General features: G+C 43.8%; 1 protein-coding gene across 2 annotated transcripts in view; it reads left to right on the top strand.

The window, feature by feature from the left end:
* The first annotated feature begins 835 nt into the window (after positions 1-835).
* LOC119172262 (transcription factor CP2 like gemini) overlaps positions 836-26,663 on the top strand; it is a 72,263-nt gene continuing 46,435 nt past the window's right edge. For both annotated transcript variants that reach the window (XM_037423304.2, XM_037423303.2), the window contains exons 1-9: positions 836-1,314; positions 2,058-2,109; positions 6,510-6,663; positions 8,531-8,632; positions 10,250-10,411; positions 21,552-21,757; positions 23,028-23,095; positions 23,192-23,297; positions 24,465-24,571. In XM_037423304.2, the coding sequence (XP_037279201.2) occupies positions 6,548-6,663; positions 8,531-8,632; positions 10,250-10,411; positions 21,552-21,757; positions 23,028-23,095; positions 23,192-23,297; positions 24,465-24,571 (867 nt within the window). In that variant the 5' untranslated portion in view covers positions 836-1,314; positions 2,058-2,109; positions 6,510-6,547. The remainder of the gene's footprint in view (positions 1,315-2,057; positions 2,110-6,509; positions 6,664-8,530; positions 8,633-10,249; positions 10,412-21,551; positions 21,758-23,027; positions 23,096-23,191; positions 23,298-24,464; positions 24,572-26,663) is intronic.

The raw sequence follows: 26,663 nt of genomic DNA, 5'->3' as shown, positions 1-26,663 counted from the left end.
GGGGGAGTGACCCCCCCCTCTGGCACGCGCGCAGAACGCGTATGTCTCCGCACTTATTATCACCGAACTTACGCGCAAATGTCACAATTGTAGCTGCTGAGTCAGCATTGTGACGTTGTTCAGCGTCTACTGTGGTTGCTATGGGCTGCCAAAGGTATGCTACCGTTGGCAGCCCAATTGATGATCGATCGATCATCAAATTCATATGTCGTGACTGCAGCTGCACACGTGCTGAGGACATGTAGCTTCACTCTCATGCCGGGGGGCAAGTCCCGTGATCTAAAGAAAATAAAGCAGACATTACAGCGAATAAAACAATGACGCTTCCTCTACGAAGACTAAATTAACGTTTCGTATACGTAGCTTTCTAGTTTCGTCTGAGGTGTGCTAACATACACTCGCGACTTAATATGATACATATCATGATTAGGGGAAATATTCCCCGAAATGCTCGCGCAAGGTCGTTAATTAGCCATCGCACGTGGATATCACGTGATCGTGGTATCTTGCTCACGTTTCAGCAAAGGAAACGTTCTCTCCCATAGCGTAACAAGCGCGCGCCTACTACTTCATTCTAATTTGCAACTGCTGGCACTGACCCCAAAATGTATGCAGAACTATGTTCGATCAAGGCTCTCCATTTAGGTAAATGTAAAGGTAGCGCAAGCACGCCGTTGACACGAAAGCAAAAAGGCCAACAAACGCGCTGCGCCGATTTAGCAGGAAGTCGGTTGAGCGGTATACCGAAACCAAAACTAGGTCGCAGAAAGGCTCAAAAATTGCGCAGCCTTGCCAACAATTTTACGCTGGCGCATCGTCATTCATAAAACTAACAGAACATGAGCAAGTGTTATCGACGTCGTATACGCGACAATCGAGAGAGATTTTGACCTCGGCGACGCCTTGGCGAGATTTCGCGCCGTCTCGCCTTTTGTCGCTGGCAGCGCTTCTCACGTGTAAATGCTGATATTTTTGTGTACGCTCTCGGGGGTTTCATGTTGATCGCACCCGACGCGTCTTCGCCGTTGCAAATTGACCGACGTATGACCAAATCCGGGCTTTGTTAAAATTTCGACGCTGTGCGTGTGTCGAGTGTCGGGAATTTGTCGCCCTGATTAGCCCGAGAAGACTGAAGCGGCCATCGCTTTTCGTGTTCTCTGCCATGGTGGTATCAGCTGGTGCTATCCCGTACCCCTTGAAGCTCCGTGTAGTGTGACTAGCCGAACTTTTGCGGCACCGTTCGAATATCTCCTCGTGCGAGTATCGCCTGTGTGTGCTGAACAGTCACCATTTTTTACCGATGAAGCGGAGAAGGTAAGCGTGTCGTATTCACGGTAACCTTGTCGCGACTATTAGCTCGAGTATGGTAACAGTCTGCCCTGAAACACAGTGTGCTTGTGCCTTGAAGTTTCACATTTCAACCGTGAATGCAGTTATTGGATTGTGTTGCTGCGAATAGCGTTGACAGCCTGTAGTGTTTGTGGCCAAATTATGCCTGAATTCTCTTGATTACCCTCTAATTGAATAATAAATTGTCTTTGAATCAGCTGGTCGACAAATTAGCAGACGTACAGCGCACTGTAGGCAAGTTATGCGAAAAATTTGCCTTGGCAATTGTTACTAGTTTATCTGTTCTTAGCTCATTTCTAATGGTAATTTACGAGCCCAGTATTTAAATAGCTATTGGCGGAGGCAAGCGTGTAGTTCGCGCCCGATTACTCCCTTGTAGTGACAGTCGTCTGGTGACCCGCGTTTTCTGTGGTGCTGAGGTCATACCGCTGTCACACCGCCTATAACGAGTGTTTATGCTTATTTCAAGAGCTGCTTCACTGCCCAAGAACGTCACTGCCCGAGAACGCTTTGATCCTGTAAGGTTGGAGCGATGACGTGCTTCGATTAGTATCGATCAAACAAGTCAGTGCAGGCTGATTTCAATCAAAATCAGAGTGTACCACGTGACATGATATTAGAACTCTAAGCTGCATGTTACCCGTGGTGTTGGTTTGACCAATTTCACACCAAGTTTTTGTGTTGTCCTTGCAACTTCATTTTTGCAGGTGATACGAGATCGCTGTTGCCGAGAGCGATTAGGAGACGGCTGTAATTTGCGTAAGTTTCGGATGTTTGAACGAATTCATTGCTTCCAGCATGCCCGTATGGCATTTTGTGCAACAACACCAACATGATAATCTGTGTATCTCTGCTTGGTGCATAGCAGTGATGCAAGGTTTTATGTTGCATTATTTTGTGCTTGTAGTATAATTAGTTGTATACTTTAGTCATTTCTTGTTACTTAGAACTTTGGAAATAGCACTTGTCTTTTATTTCACATCTAGGCAACAATAAATCGTGCTTTATTATGTCTCCTTAAGAAGTTGCAAGTGGTATCTGTACGCACTCATAAGTGACATATTTTCATAAGAGACGACCAAAGCTCTAGTGTTGCCAAATTTTACTGAAGCGGGTTGCTAGAGTGCAGCAATAAGGGCTCTATATTTTACAGTATTGTTGTTAGAAATCGATCTTGCTGCTGTAGAACACCACGATGTAAGCTGAAGCGACATGAATTGTCCACCATGATGTTTCATGTTTTTCAAGCATCCATGCAATGTACATTTACAAAGAAATGTGGAGATGGCTTTTACTTTTCTAATGCATTTGACGATTAATGATGGCACCACATCCATTTTCGTATTGTAAAATACAGGACAATTCAAAACTACGTGGGCAACCTCATTTTTCTAGTAGGAATAGGTGCTTGGTCTGCATTATCAATGAAAATTAGCTGTGGTCTCATGAAAGTAGACGGTAGTTCTATGATGACACATGCTCTTGGCATGTCATTGACAGAGTGATGACGATTATTTGACCTTTGGGCATGTCGGATACTTGTAGTGGTGGCAATCATGTGACCTTTATGCTGGTCAGCTACGATGCTTTGACCCCCTTGATGTACTGAGAAGCCTCGTGAAGCATTCATTGGTAGGAAAGGCCGGCAGAAACAAAATCGGATCTTTCAGTACTGCATGAACAAACACAGCTGCTCCTATATCTGCACTTTTCTGCAGCTCATTCCCAAGTCTTATCGTTCACTTGCTTTTTCTTACCTCAGCAAGTTTAGCAAATTACCTTACTGCTACTCTTGTGAACGTCAACCACCGAAATGAACATAATGAAGCTGCTTATCTAACCGACCTAAAGTCCTTCAAGTTGGGTTTGTAATCGGTTAAAAGGGAAAGAAATACTTCTTTAGTGCGTGAAATGCCAAGTCTTTGATGACTGAACTGTGATGCACCAACATTGTGCAAAGACCACTAATGTTAAGGGACCTGTTCTTGTTTATAGTGAAGCCCATGTTTGATTCATACATCAGGCCCCGCCGCGGTGGTCTAATGGCTAAGGTACTTGGCTGCTGACTCGCAGGGCGCGGGTTCGAATCCCGGCTGCGGCGGCTGCATTTCCTATGGAGGCGGAAATGTTGTAGGCCCGTGTGCTCAGATTTGGGTGCACGTTAAAGAACCCCAGGTGGTCTAAATTTCCGGAGCCCTCCACTACGGCGTCTCTCATAATCATATAGTGGTTTTGGGACGTTAAACTCCACATATCAATCAATGATTCATACATCAGTTCCTTGTGCGTTACTCTTGATTGATACAGTACAACCGAGAAGGCCATCTTCAGAGCTACTTTAGTAATATTGAAATAGCTAAATTGTCACCAACAGTTGTGAAATTTCATTTTCATAAAATACTAGTTGCTATGCAAAATAAATTGTTGCTAAGCAGGCAAGATGGTTTATAAATTGTCAACAATCTAATGTTCTTTCTATAGAAGCAAGGGACTACCGCAGGCATTGCAAAGCTGTAAATAATATTTTGACACATTTTGCGCCGATTGCAGGTGATCCACTAAAAGTGTTTTCAATAGGTCTGGCTATGGGTCCTACCTTGGTCTGACTTCTTTTTAGTTTGTCCAAGTATGTAAACTTTTAGCAGGGCATATGTAAAAATCATTAGTAGAATAGTTGAGCAAACATTGAGTCAGTGCTTTCAAGATGACAGTCGAGAATTATGCATTCATTATTTTAGAGGCACGCTTCAGGCAAATCATGATTTAGACTGGGCTGATAGGTTATTACTTGAGTACCTCTTCAATGGCAGTATTGTCAACACTTTAGTGATCAAAATAATAAAGGGATACTGACACAAAAATTTCAGCCTTGTGTTTTAATGCTACAATGTGTGGCTGGGGGCCTGTTAGTTATAGCACAGCACATCGTTTACTGCAGCATACTACAGGTGATTGATTACAGACTCTTCATCACTGCCAGTCTCAGTTATGACTTGAGAGAGCTCTAAAAACTGGCAGGTGCTGCTATCGCCACCTGATATGTGCAGTGCTCCACACATCAGAACTGAGACGCACTTCCATGCGATCCGCATCAAGATGTCCTTTGGAACAGGAAACAGAACAGCAGTGTCGCCAAACAGTACTTTCAACGTGCGTGCTGCATGGATTTCCAAGCAGCCGCCGAGAAGTAGCCTGCTGGAGCAAATGCTGCAAAGTACCTTCTAAGCTATATTACCTGTTGATATTGTACTGGCGACTGTATGTATTTTTGTTGTTGTTGTCGTTTTTTTTTTATAATCGCGATGTGGCATGCTTTCTGGAAGAGGGGTAATGCCACTAGTATAAGATTGTCTAGTATTGTTGCTGTTGTTACTGGCAGGATGTGCCGCTGTTGAAAAGATGAGAAGACCAAGCTCGCGGAAAAGACGATGAGGTTTCATCGCCAGTGATCGGACCAGCCCGATGTTCTGCTGAACAGCTAGTTACAGGTTCTTGTTATGGTATAATGGGACAATATTTCGCTTATAATATATGCACGTTCATGGGAATCAATCTTGAGGCTAACTTGCCCATGAAATTTCATGTTAGCACTCCTTCAAAGTAAGCGTAGGATGTCACTTGCGGCTCCAGTGGGCATTCTGGTTCTGGCACGATGACGTGGAACCTCCTCGGCATAATTGTGCTGGCTAGTGTGCTCAAGTTTTCTTAATAAAAAGGATCACTGCTGTGTGGTAAACTGTAAATAAAATGCTAGCTGTGCATATCTATTTTATTGTTGGAGATGCTATCGTTTTGGCAGTAGGCTAAGCAGGGGTGCCCTAAATCGCGTCCCAGTGACCGTTTTTTTCAAGCTACAGCCACCAGTTTTGAAGGCTATGCTTTTGGTTGCTGGGACAGTTAGATACAGCAACAGTATCTGTAAACCTCTGATAGTTGCCGAACTTATGATGCCATCTCGCAACAGTAACTGTAAAAAGAGTGCTCTTGTGCAGGCATTTGTATTTTAGTAGTCTAGTTCACTTGTAGTGCTTCTCTGGCTTTTCTGTTTTCAAACTTGCTCTAACTGCAAGTAAGAAAAAATTTCATATCCATGCAATGTTGGTGACTAATTTTCTGATGTGCTTTTGCATCTCCGACATTAGACCAAAGTGCTGCATTGAGCTGTAAAAGGAACTAGTAATGGCATACATAATATGGCATCTTGCTATGGGGTGAACATTTTGACTGTGCTAGCTGTATGCAGACCCTTATTATGTCATTTTCTGATGCATTGTGCATTTTGGCTAAAAAAAAAAAACACTGCAAGACTTGCGTTATGGTATTTCTACAGTGCACGTCAGTTTAATATTTGCCTTTAGTGTCTCCTTTGGGCTTAGTATTACCTAACAGACATTTCGAAAGCTCATGAGATTGCTTTGCCATGCTGCTTAATTGACAAAATAATCGAAGTATTTGTCAGTGTTAATGATTGATATGTGGGTTTTAACGTCCCAAAACCACTATATGATTATGAGAGACGCCGTAGTGGAGGGCTCCGGAAATTTAGACCACCTGGGGTTCTTTAACGTGCACCCAAATCTGAGCACACGGGCCTACAACATTTTCGCCTCCATCGGAAATGCAGCCGCCGCAGCCGGGATTCGAACCCACGCCCTGCGGGTCAGCAGCCGAGTACCTTAGCCACTAGACCACTGCGGCAAGGCGATATTTGTCAGTGTTAAGTGAAAGAGACGTGTAACTCTACAGGCCCGTGGTTGGCTGCAATGCACATGGTTTTGTTAAAAGATCTGCATTTTTTTTTTGTGGTAAGCCTCACCAACTGCATGTGGAACATTTTTGGAACTGAAGGTGTTGCGGGAGTGGAACATCCTTGGAACTGAAGGTGTTGCTGGAGCCTCCAGCAACTCCATGTTCCAAGGAGCTTTTCATTGCTTCAAGATTACATCTTTCCCTGAGTGTCTACCTTATTTGGACAAACTGTCCATGCATGACCTGAAAATTGACTATGCTGCAATTAGCTTGTGAAACTTAAGCTAGGTTTACAATCATAAAGTAAGGGTTCGCAGCGAAATGTTTGCACAGTGGGCTTGTCATGTGTCATGCATCACACATTGTCACGTGCACCGACAGGTCGACACTGTTGCTCGGATTGCATGCAGGCACCGCCTCATAGTGCGTCGTGCTGGCGAGCCTTGGAATGACCTCCGTGGGCCATTGGCAGATCGATGACATTGATGATGCCTTGGCTGCGGACTTCGATGGCAGCCTCTCTGGCCTGGGCATGGAACTGGGCACTGCATCGTTCAACATGAGGTAGGTACCTTCCTTTTTTATAATAATAAGCCTCTTTGTTTGTGTCTAAAAAAGAAATACGCTTGCAGATGCTTGTTTTCATGTTGGCTACTGATTTGCTATTAATAAAGACAATGCACAAGGCGTCTGTCACGTCAAAAGGAAGTGGTGCATAGCTTGCCTTAATGGCCCAAAACTAGACACAGTGGAGCTGATCAGCACCTAGTTGCTCCTGGTATTTTGAGGTTATACTAAAGTTTTAAATTTTCGATCTCCATTCAGCTGTTCCGTGTCTCGGTAAGGCATGTCAAGTGTCCATCTACAGCAGTTTGTCAGGGTCAATGTCCGTGACTTGGCTCTGCAGCAACATTGCTCTGAGCAGCAAGGCCAAGGTAAACCCTTCTTCTGCGACCCCATGAAAGACGGCGTAGTGAGCTCGGCCAGTCGTCTCGTCACAACTGGCAGAGCAGAGCGGTTGTGAGATGTGTTGATGTTGGCAGGCAGAGTTGAGCCAAGTGCAGGTCGCTGCAGTGATGACGCGGTGCATGTGCAGTTGCGTACGCTTGTAGGAGCTCGGCATAGCTGTGTCTGGGCTCACGAAACAGGCATGAAGCTATACGCAGTTGTTCCAGCGATTGCTATGCAAAGTCATTGCGGCACGGAGTCTTCTGTTCACCATGAATGCATCAAATCATGGCTTGAACAGCTCCACTGTGAAAAATGAAACTGTTACTTGGTTAAGTGTTTAGATATACACAGAAAAAGAGATTTCAATTTATGAAGCGGCACAAGCAAAACATTACTTCCTTGATTGATCTGGAATGAATACAAATGCATGCCAGCACATAACACGCTCATTGGTCTACACGTGTGCACAATGTATGCTGAGAGAGCGTTTCATAAGTTGTTTAGTTTGGTCGATGGGCAGTGCCTTCCGGGGGTGCTTTCTCGTGGCATACACATGCATTTTGTTTTTAGCTCTTATTAAAGTAGTTGTGGTAATGTGTGTACAGTACAAATTACTCTTAGTGGGAACATACAATTGTTATTGAAGTTGCATAAATTTAACATTTTGGCTACTTAATTGACAGATTAAATCATGATGTGTTAATTTAGACATAACTTATATATGCCCAAATTTGGGAAAATCAACAAAAATAATTTATTCCCCCCACAATGATTGCTTCTACGACCTCAAAAAACATAATAAGGCTTTTATTTTAAAAAGAATATTTTGAATAATGGTTTCGGAGCCATCCTATATGTAGGGCACCAATGTTCAACACACTGCGAACAAAAAAAAATTAGTGCCTATCACTGTCATACAAAAGTTACTGCACACCCAATAACTGACAAACAATTGACAAAAATATCAGCAGCATCGAGAAGAAATATACTCTATATCACTTTCTTCTTTTCGTGTTAAGGAGCTGAGCTACACGCACACGAAATAGCCATTTTGTGACTGCAAGCACGTGGCTATTTGTAGCCCAGCGATCACCTAGACTTGCATGTGATGAGGACAAGGCATCATAAACTCACCTTAGGTGGTGCTACCTTTTTTTATAGAAAAAAACATTCGAGTTACACAGAAAAGTTTCGGGGTCCTACATGTAGGATACTGGGCATAAATGGGTTAAGTGTGATGTGCGCTGAAGTATATGATACGCAATCATATCCTGTAGTCAGTTTTAGACTTGTAATTAGATGCTCTCAGTTACAGTGAAACTGCACATAATTTCTTTTCATGTTGACTATGATGACAAGTTTACTGGACGTAATATGAAATGGCAATGTGAAATAATAGTCACTCAATAGTGCTTGCTGAATGATTCTGCCAAAGTATATCTCCACAATTTGGTAACATTCTGCAATCGATTATTTGCAGCGATGCCTTGCTCGCTCTGCCTAGCCTCTCGTCAGTGAAGCAAGAGATGCCTCGGGAGAATGGCTATGCCCTGGCCGATGCCCTAAGGGCGGGTCCTGCAAGGTGAGGGTGACTCGTTAATTTCTGTTGATGCAACTGCTACCAATGTTATTACCATGGATAACCACTGTCAATGCAACTGTTATTGATCTTATAGCAATGTGAGGGGTACGAGTATTAGCAGCTGTGCATTTCGCACACTCAATCCTATTTTATGAATGTTGTATGTACCTGGGAATGAGAAATTATAAGATGAGTAGCATTGCTGGAGCTAGATGAGGTGGAGGCAAATGCTCTTTTTGAACTGTTCGCATAAGCAACGTTTCTTGCCTGACAGCTTCTAATCTCTTCGAGTTTCTATCACGTCCTGAACTTCACACAAGTGCAACGCGCCAAGAGAAGGAACACACAATAGAGCTGATGGCAGTGATGAAACTCTTTCTGTGTCTCGTTTGATTGCGCTGCTAAGTTTGGATAATGAATCTTTGCTAACTGGCCCGCCTACCTACCCTCCTGCAAATGCCTAGTTTATTTGTATGCTGTCATGTCTTGATTTTATGTTTTTTGGAACCATAGTTGTTCTGTTCCAAATGTAGCCTCCTGCAATGATGTCTGAGTGCATGTAATGTAACATTATGATAAACTGAATAAATAATCGGTGAGCATTACCATCCTAATCTTGTGGACTCTGTATTAGCATCATGATTGTTCATAGGTCCACACTAGAGAACTCGCATCCAGCACTCAATATTTAGGTGCACTGTGTTCTTTCTTTGACCTAATCTGAGACAAAACGGTGCTATGCAGCGAAGTTTGTAAAGAATCCTTGCTATTGTCTCTTTATTGTGTATGTATGCATCATTGCTTGGTATAGTCATGAGCAATATGAACTACAACACTGGAATTGCCCTTTGCGGGTCATACCGTATTTACATAACTGTAGGTCGACCCATTTTTTTTTTAATTTGACAATCCAATGTTGGGGGGTCGACCTAGAATTGAAAACGACTTTCGATTGTGAAGTCTTTCTAAAAATGATCTCCGCGTATTTTGGCAAAGCTATCTTTTCTGAACAGCTTTCAAGTAGTGCCGTGAAGCCATCTTTGCAAATCAGTGGCATCACAATGTGTTAAAATTAAAAAAAAAAATGTGCTCGTGCTTCTTTTTTTTGTGCCGTGCCATTTTTGTGGTCGACCTACATTCGTGTCGACTTAAAATCAAGTAGATAGGGTAGTGGCTAAATGTAGTTGGCAAGTGCAAAGTGTTGGTAACAATAAATGCTGAAAGAGGAAAGTATCTCATCCAGTTCGGTACATCACATTCATATCAGTACATTAGAAGTAATCATTGAATAAACATGAATTCGGTGTTTCAGCTTATATTCCTCCTAGCGGCACACTAGTCATAGTTACTCCGGCATTTTGCAAATGAACATACGAGTGAGTAATTGAATGAAGTTGGTGTTATGTCAACGACTCACTAAATTTCCACCGATCAACAGGTGAACACTGTTTGAAGAATATTTTCATTTTTCTGCTGCTGTCTGGATGCAGTGGGTTGTAGTTGCCAGTGTAGTTTTTTGTGACTGAATCAATGTGGGGGAGAATTTTTTATTCTCGGGGCTTTGCAATAGTCAGGCTAGCTGCTTTGCACTGACCTGCCAATCTGCACTTCTCTTAGCGACTGTGGCAGCAACAGCTTGGGACACTCCTCGGAGGCTCGGTCAGGGTTGCATGGAAAGAAGAACCGGCTGCCCCTGAGCACCGACGACGATGTCACGGGTGCCATCAAGCGCTTCTGTGTCAGCACCTCCAGGGAATCCGGCGAGGACACGAGTCCGAGGTGCGTGGACGATGTCTGTCTTTCTGGTTTGTGTGTTGGTGCCGCTTACACCTCTTTCTGCAGCTCGGTCAATGATTGTGCAAGTGTTGCCAACACGAGGAAAGTCGTAGAAGATTAAGGATTGTGTCCTGCTCTCTCAGCTTGGTAACTGAAATGAACCTTTATATGCTTCATACTTGCGCACCAGAAGAGACATCGCAGAACGAAGGTGTAGGTCGAAATAAGGTCACCGATTTTTATCGGCAGTGTGAACCAGTGACATGCCAAACAGTTTTTTTTTCCTTTCCGGTGGTGCACAAGACATTACTGTTTCAAATATAGGTGGTTTCATACTTTAGTTTTATACTCTTTATTTTTTTCTCGGTAAATGCAACCACGTTCTTAACGGAACATGTTTTTCTGATCCCTTCAGGTTCCACTCAACGTGAGTCTACTGTACTTATTACTTACCATTAGTCAGGCTCAGAATTGCATTTTAGCCTGAGCCTGGGTGAGTCAGCTCATGAGCACGTTAGCTTTTTTTATCGGTGTCATTGCTGTTTAACGTCAATATTTCACATAATCGGTACTCTACGGAGCACTTTTTGATCTCGTACCTTCAGTAAATGTGATCAGCGGTTGCAATCCAGTAACATGATCTATATTTATCAGGAACTTCCCGTGAAAGAGTTTGAAAGGGGAAGTCAAGGCACTCCCTCCAGCCACCACTCACGCCTCTGATCAATAAATATATAGAGTAAAGTCTCGTTTATCGGAATCTGATCAACTCTGAAATTACATTAACATGGACTCTCGGTGCTGTCCTAGCAAAACTGTATGTACTTCAATGTTGTGAAATGCTCATTAATGCAGAGGGATTTAGCTGTACATCAGTTAACTCGGACCACTCCAGAGAGAGCTATCAGGACTGTAGGGTTCAAGTCGCATGATCTCGGTGCCTTGAAGGCTTGAGCGCTGCTTGCCATAACCGACAGCGGAACCGGAGTTTGGAGAAACCGAAACCTAACGAACAACTTCAGCAGAGTATGACCATGATGATAGTAAATAAGGGTGAAGTGGTTACGTGACTCTAGTCACCACGCGGCGAAAGTGCTCGGGCCTCCGGCGCATGCAGAGACTACGAAAAGCGGAACGCATGAATGATGGGACTGTTTGTGCTGCAACCGCCACCACAGCTGCTAACCATGCCTATGCTGCTGGTTTCTTTGTGATGTGACTTTAGAAGACCTGTAATGTGCAAAAGCCTGGGTTCACTGGTACCGTTGTGTCGTGGAACCTGGTTTCTCCTAGCATGTCGAGAACCGCTTCAAGAAAATGGGGCACTTGAGCGCGCTTCACGGTACCGAAGATGACTCGCTCTTTCGGCCAGTGATTTTGACTAGACTATGCATGACTAGATTGAGCTGGTTAATGTATGTGCTAATTTTGTTAAATAAACGAGTACTCTTCATTTGTACTACCTATTTCATTTTTTAATGTATATACTGCGCACGTTAGAACTTTATACTATTGCTCATTATTGCAGATGCATTCCCAAAATCTCCGCATAATTTGTGCACTCACTGTTCAGATTTTGAAAATCCCGAAAAAAAGTGCGCAAATTATGTGTTTAAATTCACATATATACCCTATAAAGTGGCTGGGGGAATAGCGGGCCATCGTGGTAGCTCAGCGGTAGAGCATCGAACGCGTTATTCGAAGGTTGCAGGTTTGGTTCCTGCCAACGGCAAGTTATCTTTTCACCCATTTTCTTTCTTCACATTTACCTTACCATTCGGTCTAATAATTTCCCCTATACTTCCCTTGGCATTATTGTCTGTATATGTATATACAACATGCCCACAGTGTGTGCTTCTGCTTACACAGTAAAAATGCTAGGTTTTCTGCCAATGACACGTCGTTTTATTCATTTGACCTGCATACGATTGTTTGGGGGGGGGGGGGGGGGGCTTGCGTCTTTCGAGGGTCTGCCTATATATATACATACACACTGAGCTCACTTGGGCCCGCGCAATAAATATATTTTAAGTATAGGGCTCACTCGGGCTCAGATTTAAAAAGTTTTTTAACTGAATTCACTTGGACTCAAGTTTGCTGAAAATTTTCTGAAATAAACTCACTCGGACTTGAGCTCACTAAATATGCACTGAGGTTCACGACTCTGCAAGAGTATGATGAAACAGTCTATAAACAGGGGGTGTGTGTGCTCAAGCTGACGTTTTAACAAGTGGACTTGTCTTCTTTAATGCTTCAAGGCAGTTCCATGCAGCCTTAAAGGGCCACCCACCAGGCATCATACCAAATTTTACTTAGACAGTGGAAGCTGTTGGGTGTCCGATGAGGAACACTTTACCACAAGAATTTTTTGAAGCGGTTTATTACGAGTGGAGAATACGGGTTTTTTGAAGCGGTGCAAAACGAGAATAAAAAGATGCGAGCTCAAAATCCTTGCTGCTCCTCCACGTAGCCTTCGTAAACCAAATCTCTTCCCCACCCTCTCCGGCATCCGACTAAGACATCATGTGCGCTTGATGTGCCCAAACAAGTCCAACCCCCGAGCACGCGAGTGGCGTTGCTTTGTTGGCCAGCGTTATTTTGTGGTCTTCTGACTGTTTCTGCGAGATGGTTTGGAAACCCTGGCTTAGACGCTGTGCGTGAACGTGTAGGAGCGTTCGCGCACCGCGTCTAAACCAGCGTTGTGTGATGAGTGCGCGAACGCGTAGGAGCGTTCCACGGTGGTCGTCTGCTCGATGCGCTGACCGTGGGTACACGAACGCATGCGAAACGCCGACACATTAGCGCCGCTTCTCGTTGCAATTCACGGGAGAAAAATGGAAAAATGCTCTCACATTTCCTTATTGCGTCTCATTATTTATCTAGAGCTTTATGAATCTCTTCAAGCAACAAATTACAAAACTGTGCATGCCATGGTAAATAATTTTCGCCATGTCACGTGCCACTGTTTGCAACGTCAGAGCAGAGTTGTCTACGTAGAGGACCAACGTTACTGCATTGCCGTGTACATAAGGCCACTCATACGCGCACGTCATGACCTCATTCTTTGGGCGCGCGCCGGCAGAAGGGAGGGGGAGCAGCGTTCATCTTAAAATTTGACCCCTTTCCGCGGTGCGTAGCATTGCAAATTTTGTCAGGCGTGATCATGAACGCCTCGTCTATGCATTGCGCTTGTTAGCTCAAAAATGTCAAACCTGGTGAGTGGCCCTTTAAAGAAGGCAACTCAACTTGTTGAAATATCGGCTCGAGCTAACACACACATTTGCAGATTTTCACATTTAAGTGTTCATCTTCCCTTTCCTGCCAGTTTTTTTGGTACGAGTATGAGTGAGTCGGCTCATGAGTGAGTTTTTCGACCTCAGATGGCCAGGAATGGTTGTGGCCATGTTGCCGCTACCCTTGGTCGTGAATCGTGTTTACTCAAATCTAGGCAGACCCTAGAAACCTCCCGAAAAAAAAAAACACACTCGAATGCAGGTCATATGAATAAAACGATGTGTCATTGGCAGAAAACCTAGCATTTTTACTGCGTAAGCAGAAGAACAAACTGCGGGCATGTACAGGGTATGGGGATAAAAAGTTACCAGGCTATGCACCCATAGAAATATGTGGGATAGTAGCTTGGGAACTTTTGACTCCCCTGTACGTATTGCGTTTATTCATCATTTTTATCATTGTTTACAACATCCCCGTACTCTGTGTTGCTGAGTGCATCCCAGAAGGCATCATCTTGGTCCATCAGTGGTGCAGCACAACATTACTGTGTTTCGTTGCTTTTCGTAATCCACTGTCCAAAGTTTGACTTCCTTTACACCCACTTTGTCCACGATGTATGCCCTGGAATGTTGAATGAAACTGAGATCTGGTCAGTGTTGGCAGTTTGCTCTAGTTGTTTGCCCTTTTCCCACAGTTTGTCTATCACAAAGCACTAAAACTTGACAAGCGCTTGAAGTTTGCAGGCAGCTTCTGACAAGCTGAGGTCTGTCGTCTGAGCCAGAACACGAAACCGCCTCATAAAGTGTGTTGCCCAGCTCTGGCTTGCTTTAAAATTGGCTTGTGGCACGTTTGATATTGACAACTTCCGTGGCATTCGCCTGGATAATCTATGTTGTCACGGTCATTCCCTTTTCCTTTTATTCTCTGATAAAAATGGCAACAACTTCTTCTGTCTCACATCGTCAGCCCATTTTTGATCCATTTAATGCCTAGCAGTTTGCTGCGCAGCTAAACCGTTCAGGCCATTGTCTACGCCATCATCGCACATTCTTTTCTTGCAAGCTGAACTTGTGCTGCAGGTTAGAAGTTTTCTCAGCATGCAAAATGACCATTTGCTAAAAGGTCATGCTGTAATCGCACTGTGTGGTTGGTGCCATTGCTTCAGAAATACAAATGCACTTGGTTGAGGTGCGATACTTACAGAACTCTACCAACAATGTGGACGATTGCTTCCAGAAAGCTGCCAACTATGTGCTCGCGTCACCGTGCTGTGTGAAGGGAAGAGAGGAGAGGGCATCAAAACCGTGGCAGTCGTCAGTGCCATAATCACCATGGGCATTGGCAAGAAGGTGCAAAAGGTGCACTTGCCCCCCTCAAGCCTCACCAGCAGTTGCCCTCACCCAAGCTACACCAGTGCTCTCCCCCTCCCGCTATGCAACATGGGTTTGCACCCCAAGGGATAATCCTGCTGATGCAAAACATCCACCCTTGCCGGCGCATTCTATCCACCCTCTGTGTCATGTGCCATATTAGATTATTCATCTCATGTTAAAGTTTACGCGTTGACTCGCAGATCCTTGGGTGTGTTGTTGTCTACTCTCTGTAGGGTAGCAACGTGTAAGCCTTGTTTTCTTTTTGAAAACTTTTAATGTGACCAAACGCTGAAGGCTTCAAAGGTCTGATAGAAGAATGTGCAGTGCACCTTGGCCTTCGTGACTGTTCGTACGACGTGTTTGCACTTGCCATTTCGACACTGCTGTCGGAAAACAGAGAAAGTGCAGTTACAGATAGCTGATAAGAACTTGGTTGGGAGATAAGAGGATGACACGTGCAACTCTAAAAGCTTCTCTATTGCTCAGGATTGTAAGGGCAGTCTTTCGACGGTGTCACCGGGCCAAGATTAGCCTTCCTTAAGGGGAGACGCTCCTCGAAAGCACTTTTTTTTTGTTATTCAACTTAGAGCTTCAGAAATTGGACCACTGATGCAGTTTTTCCTCCTGATTCCAAATCTGTAATCAGTTTTTACATAAGTGCAATAGTTTGGGAGTTGTGTTTCAAGTAATGGTGAAACTTGATAAGTTTTCCGGGAACTTTCGCGCATACTAAATGTTCATGCAGAGAGTTGTTCAATGGCTCCTTTTGCTCCCTATTAGCCATAGAGTGCCGATATCTAGCTAGAAATTGTGCTCCAACTTTGAAACTATGAAAAAAACATCTGTGTAGCAAAGTACCCTTTTTTTTCCACTCGACCACCATTAAATTTATTAATAGATATTTACAGCTGATAGGTTGTGCTGATTCAAGTAGATATCGGCACCCTACGCACTCTCCTCAATGTGTGTGCCAAATTTCGTCGTCGTATGACCATTCTAAGTGCCCGAAACACTTCCCGCAAAAAATGCAAATTGGCCAAAATTGCGAAATGAGAAAAACGCGTTTGAAAGTTTGAAAGTCTGTATTTACAAAAATGAAAAACGCAGTAGCACGAAACTTGTGCTGAACACATACACACATGTCCAGAGGGAATATCAGTTGTCTAAAACTCTCCAGCACCGTAGGTTTTCCCTTCCCGGCTGGTGCGGCAGGACTCTTCCACCCGGGCCCTCTTGGCTGCACTGCGACGGTGTGCCCTCGCCTCAGCGGTCTGACGCACATTCATCTTGTGCATGCGCATGCTGTCTCGGCGGTCGCTGAGGGTAACCAGGGCCTCCGAAGGAAGCACCCCAAGCTCTTCCAGCACCTTTTCAAAGCTCGCGTGGCCCCGGTTGAACCACAGGACTGCAATGGCTGTGGCTGTTTCCACAGCAGTCCGGGAAGCAAACCGGGTCTTTGGACACAGCAGCCATATTTTGCTGTTCAGGGACTCGGCCGCGTTCTGTGTCTTGCCGTGGAGGCACCGGGCAAGCAGCTTCGCATCTGTGAGACGCTTGTAGATTGGGAGGACTGCCAAACCCTGGGCCTTGGTCAGGAGGGGGGTGTGGCACGGTGCAGGCTGGCCCTGCGCCTCAGCACGTCGGTGCTTGCACCACGAGTCTGGGCCTGCAGGACAGAACTTGTGACTTCCAGCACCGTCTGTTGAGCACGAGTGCAAACATGAGGCCCATATGGCAGTGTACATCTTGTGGACATTTCCCCGATTGTTCACAATGGCCACCTGAAAGTAAGTTTGAAGCTTCTGGATGGTGGTCTCCTTCAGCTTCTCCCCTCGTGGAAGTGGCGTTGGCAGCTTCCGCAGGCCGGTGCCCAGACGTTTCGCCACGTGGTTGGTGCACTCCTCTTTTTCAATTGGAGTGTCAGGGTACACGTTGGCATCACAGACCCCGTTGTAGGCCTTGCTGTCTCCATCGCTTAGGAAGATGGTGAACCGCAGGGGTGTCTCATAGTCCACAGTCCTCTGCCAAATGCGCACTGCAGCTTCGGCCTCCATGGCATGCGAAGAACAGTCGCAATTCTTCTCACAAACGGGATGATGAAACGCCTGCCATGTTTCTTCATCGCCTCCCATGTCGTTATGCAAACTGCACGCCAGGCAGAAGTTGGAAAGCACTTCATAGTCCAGGCACAAACCAGTGTCCAAGGACACTACAGTTCCCACACCATTGTGGCTTTTGTGGCCTCTTTTTTGCCATGTGCCGTCAAACATGACTGGCACGTCACTGTTACCAGCCACCTCTTTGGTGACGCTGCGTGCCCTTTGCATGTTTTCACAGACAGCCTTCACTGCCGCACTGTGAATCTTTTTGCCGATAGCATGGAAGGTCTTATGGTGCATAGGGTTTGGCAATCCAACTACTGCACAAAATCGTGAAAGTTGCTCATGCCCGATACCGACGGCACGCGCTGCAAGCACCACTTTCAGGTTCACGGCAAAGGCGTCACGCGAACTCCCGCTGTCGTAGCTTCTGCTTGCACCGCGGCCGCCATCTGACGCGACCCGCTTCGACGAGTACGCGGACGAAAGGATGCTCTCCGAGCACTCCGCATTCTCGCAGTGTAGCTCCAGAAACGCCGAAAGGCCTTTCCGCTTTTTATTCGGTGCCCGAACTGCGAGTTTACTCTCGTGACAAACGGGGCATGCCGCGCCTGCGACGACGGCCGTCAATGCACCCAACTCGCACAGCACTACGCTTTCGGCACGATCGGCATTCGGCCTGACGTCGTTTTCGAATAACGCGATCTTTTTCTGCGATGCACTCACAAAATTCACTGCAGCGTTGATCTCGTCGTCGCAGTTGCCATGGTCGACGTTGCCGTGGTCGATGTTAGGCCTACCGGCCGCTGGCCCGTCGCGGACATTTTCGTTGGCGGTGGCTTTCTTGTACGTCCTCCGCCGCTTCCCTCTGAACTTGTTCTTACTTCTGTATTTCCGATGGTCGGCAACGGCCTTTTTCGGGCTTGCCATGGCACGAAAACAGCGAAAAATAACTCCGGAAAACAGTGAAGCGAACTACGGCAAGAAAACACGGGTGCTGTCAGCCAATGGCGGCCCTGCGTTAGTGGCGCGCGGTTTGAAACGGCGGGAAAAGACTGTTTTTGTTGCTTTTTTTTTAGATTTTTCGTGAACGTACGAGACTTCAAGAACCGGGATCGTGGAGAGTAAGGACAACTCTACACGAGCCAGCGGCCGCAATATGGCGGACAGCTCTCTTCGCGGCCCCGCGAGCACGCGAACAGCAGCCCGTTTTGTGTAAATTTCGTGATGCCGCGCGTCACTGCCGCTCACTCAGACGCGTTTTTCACTGACTTCTGATGCTTATTTCGCTGTGATATTTTCAGATGTCAAAATATAATGTATAAAGATGATAAAGCAACAAAAAACAGAAAAGGTGAAATTTGGAAAAAAAAACGCGACTTTTCGACCCGCGTCTCCCCTTAAGCAGCTGTTTCTCTTTGAGGGCCCATTGTGTGACTCCCATGCTCTGCTAACAAAACTTTTTGAAGGTTTACTTAAGGATTTTGCTAACATAAACTTTTGGTTTCAAGTCTAGTCTAAGCAAATAGTATTTAATGTAGAATAATAGCACACTGACTTTCAATAGCTACAGGCATTTGGATGGTAGTAGGGTGCAAGTTATGGGCAGTTACTCGTGGTTTCTTTTTACTCTTACTGCTATGAAACCAGGAAGAGACAGATCAATATTGAAAACAGACAGTGCTCAACAGCAGAAAAATATGTTTGCAGCAAAACACGTTATGTTTTAAAGTTCACCAGAGATAACCCCTAGAAGGTAGTGTAAGATGGTTTTACTCCTTGCAAAAAAAAATTAAATCAGCGTGCTGGTAATTTTGCACACTTAACCTTGAAGTGTGGTTTCACAGCAGTGAGAATAGGTGGTTCTACGGCATGGAACTGCAGTGAAGCCACCTTTACAACCTGACTACATGTGGTCTATAAGTTGTTTTGATCGTTTCGGATACTTGAAAATTTACTTAATTTTATATTCTTGGTGAAGATACTCTAATATCCGCTCCAATATTTGAGCTGCTCAAATATTCACACAGGTCTGCTTTACTCCAATTCATTGGGGCATAGCTTGAAAAGTGCCTGTGCTATTTAATAATTTTGCAGGTTTTGTATTGACCTACAGGTAACTTGTAATGCATAGCACGAAATGATGAGTCGGTTGAAAAATTGCACATGAAGTCGTACAACCCCTTTTGACCCAACTTGTACCCAACATCCATAAGAGAAAACACAGTCGAGAATTAGCACAATATACTCGTAAGATGGAAATGGAAGTTGGAGAAGATTTATGTATGGAGTGTGAGTTAGGACAATACAGATTAATGTATTCGCTGCACATGTCATCACCACAAGTAACACTTATCCACATGCTTGCGACCATATGCTCAGACTACACAGTGTCATTCAGTTTTTTCTTTTGATGCCGTCGCTGTGGCACCCTGTGTGGTGGGCAGGCGTTACAATCCATTCATGATTAATCCTCAGATTTGCCTGTGATGTGCTGTCCTATTTGCAAAATGTCTTATTCAAACGAATTAACCTTAAAAGCTATTAGAGAACATTGTAGGCAAGTTTGTGTTGTGTTGAGTCACCTAAATTATTCAACTAGTTCAAGCTTAAAAGCCTGCTTGTTATAACTAGGGTGTGACTGCAATAGTGGGCATGTCGCACAGCCATTGGCATTTGGTGAGGGATGTGTTTGACAAAGTTCTGAAAGTAGCCACATTTTTGTTGTTCTTATCCACGTTGCACCTACTATTGTGAGAAGCCTCATAATGTCGTTGACACTTCTCTGATGAGACATGCTTATCTGATCAGATTGCGCATAAGGTGTTGAATGATACAGGGAATGTTTTAATTTATGCATTTGCAATTAACTGCTCTGCTGTGTCATAGATGTTTGTACAAACAGCACACAGCATTTGGTTTTGACTCGTCGACTGCTAGCTGCACCCATCGCGTCATTGTAAGTTTTAAGTTTTGCTTTGGTCTCGGAACACAACGTTGTCCAGTCCACTAATCCATCGGTAGGTTTCTAATCATTGTGCCCTGATTATCCTGTGAAAATACTATGGCTTTTGTTCGGACTAGCAAAAGGTATTTTAGAATGCTCTTGTATGCAAAAAGTGGTCGGGGCTTGTGCAAATAGTAAACTACAGGTTTGATGTGAATTTAAAATGATTTATTAACGGAATTTGAAATCGAATTCAAATATAGTACATATCACATATTACAAAAAAATTATATCAGTCATGAACCAGATAATTTACACAATATCTTTCTAAAATAGAATCAAGGCATGTGCAAATAATTCATCTTGGTTCAGAAGAATTGCAAACAGCTTTGAATAGTAGCAGGGTTTGACTTTTCGTTAGAATGTAAGTGATAACTTACAAGGGTACTTGCTTGGGGGAGTTAGTGCGGTTCTTCATCTCCTAAGTCATCTTTTAGGTGGTCTGCGATAATGCAACGGCAGTGATAACCTGTAAAGTATGTTATGCTTTAAAGTTTACTATACTGAGAGCCCATAAGTTGGTATAACAAGCTCTTAAACTTAAAGAAGTTATGGATTGCTGCAGTGGCGCTTTGCGGCAGGGCAGATTTCTTTTGGATAGATGTATTCACGGTACAGCATTCCTTCAATGCAGTCAAACCAGCTTTGCAGGGAGTTACATGATGACTAATTTACAATCATTTGTTCGTCTTGAATGATTCAAGATTTATAGTAATTTAAATTATAATCGAATATTTGTTTGAATATTCAGAGTGCTCGAATATTCACACGAGCTTAGGCAATACATACTGTATGAGATTATTTTTTGTTGTTGTTATGTTGAACAGTAGAACTTCAGGAAATTGGGAATTCTTCCATGCTCTATGTGGCTCACTATAAATGTTTTATTGTCGAAAAATAGGATCCGTGTCATGAATTTTTAGGAAGGGAATCTGAGGATTTCGATTTGGGACATTTTGCATTGGTTGTGTTGTTCTATGCATAAATTGTACACAATACAAAGAGATACCAGGCATGACATTACAGTGAAAATTTGTCCTTGTGCTTGCCTTGAGCTCATTGTCTCGACTAAAGCGTCTTCGAACAATTGGAATTTCGTTTGATTAAAAATGCTGCCTGTGTTCCCGATGGCACGTATTCGGGACACTTTCTTTTCTGAACTGTGGGCCTAAAGTATAACGTGGAATATGGAATACAATGACGTGTCAGTTCCCCACAATCGTTCATAATGAAATAACGTTGGGCCCTCCCGCATGGTCAGTGGTGGCGGTGCCAGGCGTGACGACACAGAGCGGATGGGTCAGTAGTATTTGTTACGTGGTACGATATAGGCCCACCGAATTTGATGCTTTTTGGTCTGTTTGCATTTTGCTAACGCACTGGTGTCGAGAGAAGACTCTGAACTCATATTGTGCTGCTTTTGATCGCAGCCGGTGTCGGCACAGTTCGTCGGCTCCTGACCTGCGCATGGCCGTGTACCAGCCTACGGGTCCGCTCTCTCTGCCGCTGCCACGCCTCGGACCCGGAGGGGAGCTGGCTGGCAATATTTCAACGGGTGGCTTTCAGTACTTTCTGGGAGCAGCGACGTCCATTGCCACTAAGCTCCACGAGGAAACCATGACATACCTCAATCAAGGTGGGTGGGGCTGTCCTTGTACTGCAACAGCAAAATAATGGCTGGAAGCTGGACTTGTGTGATTTCTTTTGTTCAGGCTAGTTGTCGTTGCAGTGCTGTAATTGTTATCTTATCATTAGTGTTTATTTGTCGAGGCTGTGTCCTTATCCTAATCATTGTGCGACATTGTACTTGGAATTTATAACAGGGCAAGAAACAAGGAGACCACTAAAAGAAGGGCACAGACAACAGTTCTGACAACATCAAGAGCAACGTTTTTAGGTTCAAAGGATAACATTACATTCTTGATTTTATTTCAATTGACCTCTATAACTTCCACAAAAGTTTGCAATAATTAATTTATAAGGTTCTACTTTTTATATTAAAAAACAAAGCAAAAGCAACTGGTGGCATTAAAGGGGCCCTGAAATGGTTTTGATGATTTTGTACAAACACATTTGGCCAGTAAACCAAGCCTTAAGGGTCATTTACAGACCAATTTGAGCTCTGCATAAACTATGTAATTTATTACAACGCCTTAAAGCTGCAAACCACTGCAGATTGCTATGACTCGGGCAAACATGTTTTTAACCGCCCATTCACAGAGCAACATGCTCTGGAAACGTGACATCACCAAGGCTGATGATCTGATTGGTTGGGGAATACACGGAAGTAATATCAGCTGGTAGGGTTGGGGTACCTGTCGGAGCTGAGATCAACCACTTGTGATCTTCGTCTCTGTTGCCAGATGACATGCGTGCTGCCGAATGCGCTGTGTGATAGCCTCCGAGATTGTGCGCAACCTGTTGGCGTACAATCTCGGAGGTCTAGACTGGTAAAAGCTCGAATGGCCGAGTGGGCTCATGAGAGCTCTGATATTTCTAATGTGCCTCATGAGTTGAGGAGACAAAGCAGAGGTGTGAAGGAAGATATGACATAATTGTCCATAGCGGCCTTGGTACATTCTGTCGCTTAACTCTTCGTGTGAATGGTTTGATGAAGGTCTAGCCTACACGCTGACAAGGCTTCAGACTCGTTTCAGGGTCCCTTTAACTAGCTTAAAAGTTTGAATGCTGCAATCATCTTCCACACAAGGTTTTTTTAGTCCCTGAATCTTAGGACAGTTAAATATTATGTATATCCACCTGGTCTCTTTTTCTGAATTTAAGAAAGGTTCATACTCAAGCAACCTGCTTATAGAATGATGAACAACAGCTTAAAGTTCTTCAGTGATTCTGTGAATCTGATTAGTTTTGAAGGACGATGTTTGTTGCTTTGCGTTTTTAAACAGGCCAATCATACGAGATCAAGCTCAAGAAACTTGGTGATCTCACTGAAATGCGGGGGAAAATGCTAAAGGTGAGTGTAGACAAGACAAACAGCTCACCCCTTCACGTTAAGTTTGCCAGAAATCCTGCCACATTATTATGTGTTTTTTTTTTCTCTCTTTTGTAGAGCACCATTCGCATTGGTTTTCAAGAACGTCGACTGCAGTACATGGAAAAAGAACAGATTGCTCAGTGGATGCGGCAGAGACCAGGCGAAAGGATACTTGAAGCTGGTAAAGGTGCACTTGGCTGAATGTTCTCATCATTGTTGGCTATGTGTACATGAGCAGATTATGCTAAAATTCAATACTATTGCTGTCTAGCACAAGGTAGACCAGCTTAGTTCTTAGTCAAGATTAAGGGGTAAATGACATAGGCATAGGCTTCTATGACATAGGCGTCTATTCGAGCCTTGCCTCCTCAGAAATGATTGTGTTTGGTGTCAAATGGTTATAGCAGGTCATGAAAACAAAGTGAAACAAAGTAGCTGGGATCAGGCGACAGTAACTGGAACCACACAGCGTAAGCTTAATTGTGTGTTGGTTAGTGTGTCGCCATTCACTCTTGTGCCAGAGCGGGGAATTTCTCTTGGTGTAGCCAGGACAGTTCTTGCATGTGCCAGCTCATGACACTATAATTGACTCCTGAAACTGTTGTCTGCTGGCCCTCATCACTTAGGACGTTGAGGCTTCAGAGTAACCTCCTGGACTGATGTATGCATGCTTCATTTGGTATTGACCAATTTTCTGCTGTCCTTTTATTCATGTCCCTCAACAGCTTGAAGGACGTAAATTTTTAACAATTGACGTGCCGTGTTCGGGTTGAAGCAATACTTTTTTGCAGACTAGTTGGTTCATACTTGAAAAATTGAATTGCTGCACAAACTTGAAGAATTGCTGCGCAAACTGCGCTCTTTCCTGTCTCCCTTGTTTTTTTCTTCAAGTTTGTGCAGCAGTTCAATTTTTCAAGTGTTCGGGTCTTTTTAAAAAGCTTTTAGGGTGCCAAGATTCTTAATTATACACTTAAATGTAACATTATAGAGTTTTTATATTGGACTACCTTTGGAATCCAGCTGCCACAGCAAAATCAACGAGCCCACGATTCGTACTAGGGTGCCGTTTCTACTGAGCATCTACTGTCGTATACGTAGCTGAATAGCTTGAAATGAAATTATTGAGACAGCGGCATTATTTGAGTGATGTCCTTTTTTTACTAATACAGCTCAATCATCCTTTACTCATTGAGCAGTGATCAGGATGTCTATAAGTTGTATAGCCTTTGCTGCCTCTTGTGGAGTACATTATTTAATTTACACTAACATCGACCAATTTCACTCAAGCGAAGCTTACTAATTAAGGCTCACAATTTTAAGAATTATTGCCTTTGTATACCTCCTACAGATGTGCCCTTGTCGTACGGAGTGTATGAAGTGGTCAACACACCAAACAAGGTCCACTTCTGTGAATTCCTTTGGGATCCAACCAAAGAGACTGGAGTCTTTATAAGGGTAAGTGTACCTCCATACCTATGGCATAAGTGCTAGTTCAGTGTTTTGAAGATGATTTGTTTTGGGATACTTGAATGCAGAAACTTTGGTCTGCCTTTCTTTCTCTCTCTGCCCATTACAAAATTCAGCCTCCCGGCCAAAGTTTAAGCACTTGCTGAATGCCCACCCATCTTCATATGGTTGTTGTCTTCATACTTGTGAATATTGTTAATCAAAAAGCAAATAATATGCATATCTGAGGCATTACTATCTGAGGCATATCTGAGGCATATTACTAGAAAATACATAGATGCATAATTCTAAAGATCCTAGTCTTTCTTGGGCTGCGCTAAAAATGCGACGGTATGCGAAAAAAAAAAGCCCTCTGCCGAAGATATGGTGCCGCCACCTGGCAGTGGCTCTAGGTTCTGCTCAAGCTCATATTGGCGACATCACTGCCAGATGGCATCCATACCCCACGCAGTGCCTCCTCTCTTTTATTAATGCCAGTGAGATGCGACCAATTCACTATAGAGGAGGCACTTTCTGAGGCAAGGCAAAACATAAATGGCTGCTTGATAAAATAAAACAAAGACATTCCCCTGGACTCGTGTATTACGGCCAGCAGAAGACTATAGTCTTTCGACGACATTTGCAGTGAAGCACGCAGATGTGCGGCCAATTTTCTTTTTCTGCATGTAAACATGCCTTGTACTCTTGCTTCTTTTTTCTTTCGTAGTACGTGGTACAATTCCCCCATTTCTGGCAACATTGTTCATTAGCCATCTTGCAGCTTATCATTGCTTTTATTTATGTAGAATCGCAAATCTATTTTTCGAATGCAAGTCTACATACATTAGTCTCCTTATGATCTGACTCATTAGCACCGCACTCAAGGGCCATAAAGGTTTCTAATATCTCACTCTTATCCAACAGTGTTGTGTAATGTTGCATCTTCAAAGGGACTATGACTGGATGGTCCAACAATTTGTCATTTTCAAAGGAAAATAGAAATAGATGGTCTATTAATCCTGTACATTATTAAATGCAGATTGTAAAAAAATATTTTAGTGCATAACAAACCTTAAAAGTCAGGGGCTATAAACACCGTCCACTGCCAGCCACTGCCATTTTGTCAGGGTATCTGTGATGTCATACCCTGCATAGAACAAAGCCGTTGTCTTCTACCAAGGTTTCAGCTGTTACAAATCATTCAATTTCATTTCCAAACTAAACAAAGCTATGATATCTTTATTTTACACGCAAATAAGCTATGATATCTTTATTTTCACCTAAATGCTAGCACTAAGACAGCAAGCTGTTTGTGACAGCTATGTTAATAAGGGTTGCAGCGCAAGCACAAAAGTGCTCGGAGAAAAGTATATGGAAGGCGAGGAGTGGAAGGCAAAGAGGGATAACACGAGCGTTACTTGCCTTCCGTGTGCTTTTGTTTGAGCACTTTCGTGCTTGTGCTGCAACCCTTACTAACATGGAATTGAACCAAATAGCCCAAATAGCCATTCTTCTTGTGACATCTAGGCTCGCGAGTGTGCTAATGCTGCCAGACTTTCAGGCTGCGTACACATTTATACAAATATTCAATTGTAAATTTAGTGCTCAACCAAATGTGCTAAAATTTTGCCAGCTGATTTGAAAATGTACAAGGATTAACCCACGTAACGTAGGGTATGATAAAAAACAGGGTGCCACGGGCCCTTTAACTCAATGCAGCCTATTACAGTAAGCTCTCATAAAATGGAAATGAGTTAAATGAAGCTGTTGCTTAAATGAAACTGCTTCCAGTACAATTGACTTTATGCCTGAGTTCTGCACCACTGTTTATCTCTCAGTAAATGTAACTTCTGTTAAATGGAAATCATTTTCCTGCTCATTTCAGATCCTGTTTAATGAGAGTCTACTGCATAGTGAAAGCTAATTGATACAGTTTTCACTGGAACTGAATAATAAGACATGTAATTCATAAGTTGTATTGTACAAGGCAAGCTCTAAAATGTATGAAAATATGCGTACCTGGTGTTAAACTCAATAACAGATCTTCACATGGCAAGCATCTTGCTACGTTACATTAATGACAGCCAGTACATTTTTATCG

This window comes from Rhipicephalus microplus, chromosome 4 (genome assembly GCF_043290135.1).
Source record: "Rhipicephalus microplus isolate Deutch F79 chromosome 4, USDA_Rmic, whole genome shotgun sequence".
In the NCBI taxonomy this organism is placed as follows: Eukaryota; Metazoa; Arthropoda; class Arachnida; order Ixodida; family Ixodidae; genus Rhipicephalus; species Rhipicephalus microplus.
The sequence above is the reverse complement of the archived record's forward strand: the minus strand, read 5'-3'. Positions and strand labels throughout refer to the sequence as shown.